Source organism: Ambystoma mexicanum, chromosome 4q (genome assembly GCF_040938575.1).
Source record: "Ambystoma mexicanum isolate Mex_15411 chromosome 4q, UKY_AmexF1_1, whole genome shotgun sequence".
NCBI classification, from domain to species: Eukaryota; Metazoa; Chordata; class Amphibia; order Caudata; family Ambystomatidae; genus Ambystoma; species Ambystoma mexicanum.
Window position 1 is genome coordinate 120,064,669 of NC_090928.1, and position 6,215 is coordinate 120,070,883.

At 47.3% G+C, this 6,215-nt stretch overlaps 1 protein-coding gene across 2 annotated transcripts in view; it reads right to left on the reverse strand.

Moving 5' to 3' along the window:
- LOC138467528 (zinc finger protein 777-like) overlaps window positions 1–4,156 on the reverse strand; it is a 453,964-nt gene extending 449,808 nt beyond the window's left edge. The window contains exon 1 of one of the 2 annotated variants that reach the window (XM_069607634.1): window positions 4,047–4,155. In XM_069607634.1, the coding sequence (XP_069463735.1) occupies window positions 4,047–4,070 (24 nt within the window). In that variant the 5' untranslated portion in view covers window positions 4,071–4,155. Of the gene's footprint in view, window positions 1–4,046 lie in introns of both variants that reach the window. The other variant, XM_069607633.1, reaches the window with a different exon arrangement.
- Between the last annotated feature and the right edge of the window lie 2,059 nt (window positions 4,157–6,215).

The window sequence follows — 6,215 nt, forward strand, 5'->3', positions numbered from 1 at the left end:
GGGAAGCACTTTAGCACCTTTAGGGTCGAACACATCTTTATACGCTGAATACTCACGAGGTAATGCTACTAGAGAAACAGCGCCCACGATGGTTCAAATCCCAAGAGGGACTGACAAGGGCTCTCACAGATAGTTGGTTGCAAGAAACAATGCTCTGTGCAGTATGAAGACGAAAGGTCCATTTCCCCCTTAGCCCAGTCAATGGTTGGATTATGCAATTTTAACCAGGGAATGCCCAATATCATTTTGAATTGGGGTGCTGAGATGACATTGAAGGGAATAGTTTCCGAATGACCTGAATCCGAAGTCATGATAAGAGGTACCGTCTGTTGGGTGACTAATCCAGACAACAAGGTACTACCATCAACAGCATTGACTAGCTCGGGATGATCTTTATTCACGAGAAGCACCTCGTTTTCTTGGGCATACATAAGGTCTATGTATGAGAACTGGAATTTGGGGTCTCTTCTCCCCTTTCCTTTCGGCTCTGCGAGCATCAACTTGGAGAACCAAATCTAGTAGTTCATGGAAAGCAGTTGGAACCACCGGGACAGTGGCCAGGGTATCCTTAAGTGTGTCAGAAAGACCCTTATAGAACAAGGAGGCCTTCTTGTCCTCGGGCCAACCAGTTTCAGCTATGAGCTGGTTAAACCTAGTGACATAGGAAAGGAGTGGAGTATCACCTTGTTGTAAACTCAATAATTCTAACTCTGTGGCTTGGGTCTTATATCATGTATCAAAAACGCGACTCATAGCCTCTAACAAGGCATCACAATCAAATAACAATGGACTACCTGCTTCCAATAACGGGTTAGCCCATGCTGCAGCCGTACCGGTTAGATGGGAAAGAACAAAAGCCGCCTTAGTAGCGGGACCAGGAAAAGCATTTGGACGACGTAGACAGTGTAAACGACACTGATTCAAGAATGTCCTATAAACCCTAGGATCTCCATGAAACCATTCAGGGGGAGCTAATGGATGTGGTCTGGACACATAGACCGGGGCAGCTGGTGCCCCTTGAGGAGCAGGTACCCCGGCACCAGCGACGGGTACCTGGGGCAGAGGCTGTTCTGTACCCGGCAATAATGCCTGAAGACCATCAATACGTGCCTGCATGGTAGTATGAGCCGTCTGCATGTCAGTACGCAATTCGGCTACCAGTTGCATTAATGCAGCCAAGGTCTCGTTGGCGTCCATTTTTATGGCTTCTGATTATGCAAGATTTCTCAGAATACGTATAGGTGGAACCAGACTTGGACCCGTAGTGTAGCCGTAGAAATCTTTCTACAGATATAACCCTCTGAACACCCAAGGTAAATACAGAGGGATCTATTAGCTGAAAATAAGGAACACCACACGAATGACCAGGCGCTGCAGAAAAACAAGAGGAACTAATTAGATCACAAATTTGATAACCAAGATATAGGAGAATGGGCAGTAGTTGATTAAGAACTAACCAGTCTAAGGAGTATACCGGGAGGTTCTGGTCGAAGAAATAACAAGGCTGGGTCAAGATGTGGACTAAGAGGAAATACAAGAGAGACAGCGATGTTGATTAATTAGAAACAAAAGGGGCAGTAGAAAAGGGCAGTGGTTGACAGATGAAATTTGAAGGCTTACCAGGGGTCCTGATGTAGATGATGTACCAAATTGACACCCAGTGTACTATCCTAAACCGTCGGCACAAGGATGCCTAAGCGGATTGTAGGCAGTCTCTAGTCCCAGGCCCTATCCCGCCGGCACGAAGACGCCTAACGACTAGCGCATTATGGCAATTCTCATGTTCCGCTCTATAAGTACGCTGGGGTGTAATTGGTAAGTTATCAGAACCAGGATGAGATGTTCCTTATGCCAGCAATCCAATGGAGCGAGATGGTAAGCAAGAGTTCCAAGTTCAACACACACAGGCACGTAAGCAAATCCAACTCGAAAAGCAAAGACGTGTAAAAGAACATTCCGGATCGGTATACGTGGAGTCAAGCAGTTTCCAAGCGGTTGGCAGAGACTTGTAAGTAAGTGTTCCGGGTTCGGTACACGTGTAGACCAGCAGAGTCCAAGCGGCAGGCAGAGACTTGTAAGTAAGCGTTCCAGGTTCGGTACACGTGTAGACCGGCAGATTCCAAGCGGCAGGCAGAGACTTGTAAGCGTTCCAGGTTCGGTACAGGTGTAGACCGGCAGCGGCAGGCAGAGACTTGTAAGTAAGTGTTCCGGGTTCGGTGCACGTAGGGACCAGCAGATTCCAAGCGGCAGGCAGAGACTTGTAAGTAAGTGTTCCGGGTTCGGTGCACGTGTGGACCAGCAGATTCCAAGCGGCTGGCAAGACAGGTGAGAGAGCGCTCTGAGTTCGGTGCACAAGGAAAACCAACGAGGTAAGGGCAAGGCAAAGCAAAGGCAAGGACAAGGGGCAATGAGAGAAACACAAGACGTAGACGCGGCTGATTACAAAATCAGAAGCGAAGAGCAGGCAACCCGGAAGTCTTTAAACAGGGTGCCAAGGGAACGCGTTCCTAACGTCGTCCGTAGCACGGAGGATGCAAAGGACGCCAAATCCGCCATGGCAACCCATATCCGCGAATCCTATGGAATCGGGTATAGCGAGAGTGTTGTTCCACGTTCTGCTGTGGTTTATTCTTGCGAGGAAAAGAACGAGAAAACGGGTAACCAGGTCGGAACCTAACAGGAAGTTGATAAGACGCGGGAGACACCTTTCGAAAAAGGAGGCAATTGGGCTGAGGGCCTGGACCAAGACGGTATCATTCAGATAGACATTAAAGATGATCTTGGAGGAGTGGAAGGAGGCCAAGAGGTCCTCCCACCGCCTGCCACCATTAATGGGAAAGGATGAAAAAAGAGAGGACAGAGACCAAATGATGCGTCCATAGGTCTAGAGAGGGAACAACAAAGAGGATGTTGGTAAGAGTCTGCCTGGAGGACACTGATGTAGGTATCAGTGATAGGGAGGCCTGGGTTGGAGACCAGGATGTCCCTCTTGAACTTCTTCCTTCCTGATGCAGTGAGAGGGATAGGATAGGAGATAGAGTAGCAGTTAGAGAAGAAAGGGGAGACGGATAGCACCATAAAGGGTGCGAGGAGGAAGTTGGAGGAGGGATCAAAAGAGGAAGGATGAATGATGGTCAGAGGGAGGGTGTCACACAGTAGGGAACAAACAGAGGTGGCAGACAGGTACACTCGACAGTACAAAGGGTACCCACATAGGTGGTAGCCTTTGAATGGCTGTTGTGCGTAATTGAGTAATTGCTTAAATACTATTGTCCATGTTTCAGCACACGTAATAATTGAATGACAGTTGATTGTACATGGGGAAAAAACATTGCATATAAATGTTTCAAGCAGTCAAAAAACAGTTGCCTATCTTAAGGCTTTGTTTCCAATGTACTTTAAAGTGTCCTGCCCATACCTATCAACTCACACGCTATTGGCAGATGCTAACAGGCAATTGAATCAGTTCAATCACCCGCCCAGCCCATACCCTTCCATGCACTTGAAAGGGCTCTCTCCAACAAACAACAAAAATCATCTCTTTTCACTCGCCTGCGCAAATCAAAAGTTTGCGAGGTATGCCTTCCCAATATAATCTATGGTATTCTATCCACCATGTGTGGCCTGGACATGGAAAGCCGTTTTCATTCAATCAACCAAAGCTCACTCAACATTACATACCTCCTAGATCCCGCCCCTACGTTCAAAGAGTGCCGAGAAGTATGCCTTATGTCTTTGTCTGAATAGCACTTTTGACGTTCTATAATATATTAGCATCCTAAAAATCCCCCATAGCGCTAAGAAATAAGTGTGGCCAGGTCAAAATCGAGACTGACTAACGGTGTTACGCATGGATGGACCACTTGACACCTGGACTAGGTGACGGTGTCATGCATGGCATGGGGCCACTTGACAACGCGACAACGTGAGCTTTTGAGAATACCTCTTAAAATCGAGCTACTGTTGTCTCGAGCCCTGTACTGTGCGTAGTTTTAGCGGTCTGAGCGAAGGCAAGCTTCAGATGTGGTGCTCGGCACATCACTCACCTTATCAGAATCTTGCCGGAACATTTCCTTTTTGATTAAGAATGCTTTTACGGGGAAACATGCAGCGCCAAGCTGCACGGAGGTACAGATGAGCACTTTGAATATATATCCGGAAGTCAACAAAGCGACCACGGTGCCTCTTCTACTGCACGTAATCTGAACGCAGACGCTAATCACAAAGACATGCTCCGGAGAAGCAAGCAAATAACCATACAATGATGGATTGTAAGTGTGGCTTCTTTCCTATATCTATGACACACATCCCCTTTTTTATTATATTATATAGAGTCTGGAGGAGGGGTTCATTTTGCCCTGTGCTAGTGAGTCCATAGACTGATAACGCGCGGTGAAATAATTCTATGTTCGGATGAAGTGTCTTTCTAAGGAGTTGCTCAGAAAGCTTTAAAGTGATAATATTACGTGTCTTTCTTGAGCAGTGTCTCTCCCCTGATCATGTTCGTTTGTGTGTAGCGTGGGTGTGTCAAACACAGCACTGACGTTTAATAGGAGGGATTAACGGCTTAGTAGCACTGGCTAGGCACTGTCCTGTTCTGGAGGTGAGAGAGAGTGAGTTTCTCGGTGCCAGAGAAGGCACAGATCGGTAACGGAGATGACCACTGATGTGATTATCCTACACAGTCACATTTTCCTAACTGTAGGATTTTCTGATAGGAAAATAAATGTGACATTACCAATGCTGTCAAATTGTCCTACGAATAAGAACTTTTGGCAGGTAGGGATTTCTGACATTACACCTGCGCGTTAATAGTAAGACAACAAACCAGCTGGCTCCCATGCAAATAAGATGAAAAGGAGAACACGTAAAACTCACGGATAGGTCTCTAAAAGTAAGAAACATAACTCAACAAATATACATAGAGAGAACGCAAGCACAGTGTAACAAAAACATCTATTATAATTACATTTTTTGCCAATTAATGCCCCTTCAGTTCTTGTATGTAAGGGATATATAAAAGCGTGTCCTTTGCGCTTCTGATCCCGTCACCCACTGCTCCTTGGCGAGTTGCTCTCATCTGGTCCATCAACCCTCTGATCTTTGGCTCCCTTGCATAGCTGCCATTAACCCCATGCCATGCATGACATGGTGAGCAGTTTGGGCTTTTCCCATTGAATGCTGGGACTTGTAGTTTCGTTTTCCACATTTAAAGTATGAGCCCACAAGTCCCCACATGAAAAAGTGAAAAGCCAGGACTGGCTCATGGCATCATGCATGACATGGGGCCATTTGGCAGGTATGCCGTTGGGAGTTGCTCTTCTTTTCTGTGGCTCCGAGGTGAGTCAATGTACAGTGGTCCGTTGCCCCTGTGGTCTTTGGTTCCCTTGTGAGTAGCCTTCATTTGGTCCATCGACCCTCTGGTCCTTGGCTGATCTGTTAAGTCACTTCCACCTGGTCAGTCATCCATCTAGTCCTCGGCTACTCTGGTCCGTCACCTGACTAGTCCTCAGCTGCTCTGGTCTTTGGCTCCCTGAAATGTGTTTCCAAAATGAAAAAGGTTCTCCCCAATGTTGGGTGATCTATTAAGCAATATTACAATAACCACCTCAAAATGATGTTACCACTCAACCCAACTGATAACACTCTCAACCCACACCACCTGAAGTCTTGTCCCCAATACATTTCCCACACTAACCCAATGCAGATAACACAACACAACTCCTCACACTCATTAAACACCACTTCAACCATCACCACAGTCAACCACACAAAAGACTTGCTTTAGCAACCTGGAGCGCACATTAACCACATCTCCCTTTGGGAGCTACGAAAATTGGCTCACCAGGGGACACCATTTTATCGACCACATGGCTATAGACAGTCATGACTGTCAACATCTCACTGTCTCTTTGGACGTGGACCACGCCCCAACCTGACCTGCCCTGCCCATCGCCCCCAGAAGTGTTACCATCCTGCCTGGGGCGAAGTCCCAGCTTAGTCTGTACTTGTCTGCTAGGCCTGGTGTGTGCTGCGTTGTCGTGGGGCCTCTGGCCTATCGCTTCCTACATGGAGTGCGGCTCGCCTGCTTCACATCTGGGCAGAGGGAAAATCTGCTGGTAGCTCTGTTGCGGGGCAGCCCGGCTTCCTTACAGGCTGTCAACATCTTGTCCATCTTCTTTGACGTGGAAAAAGGCCCTCTCTGACACACAGCC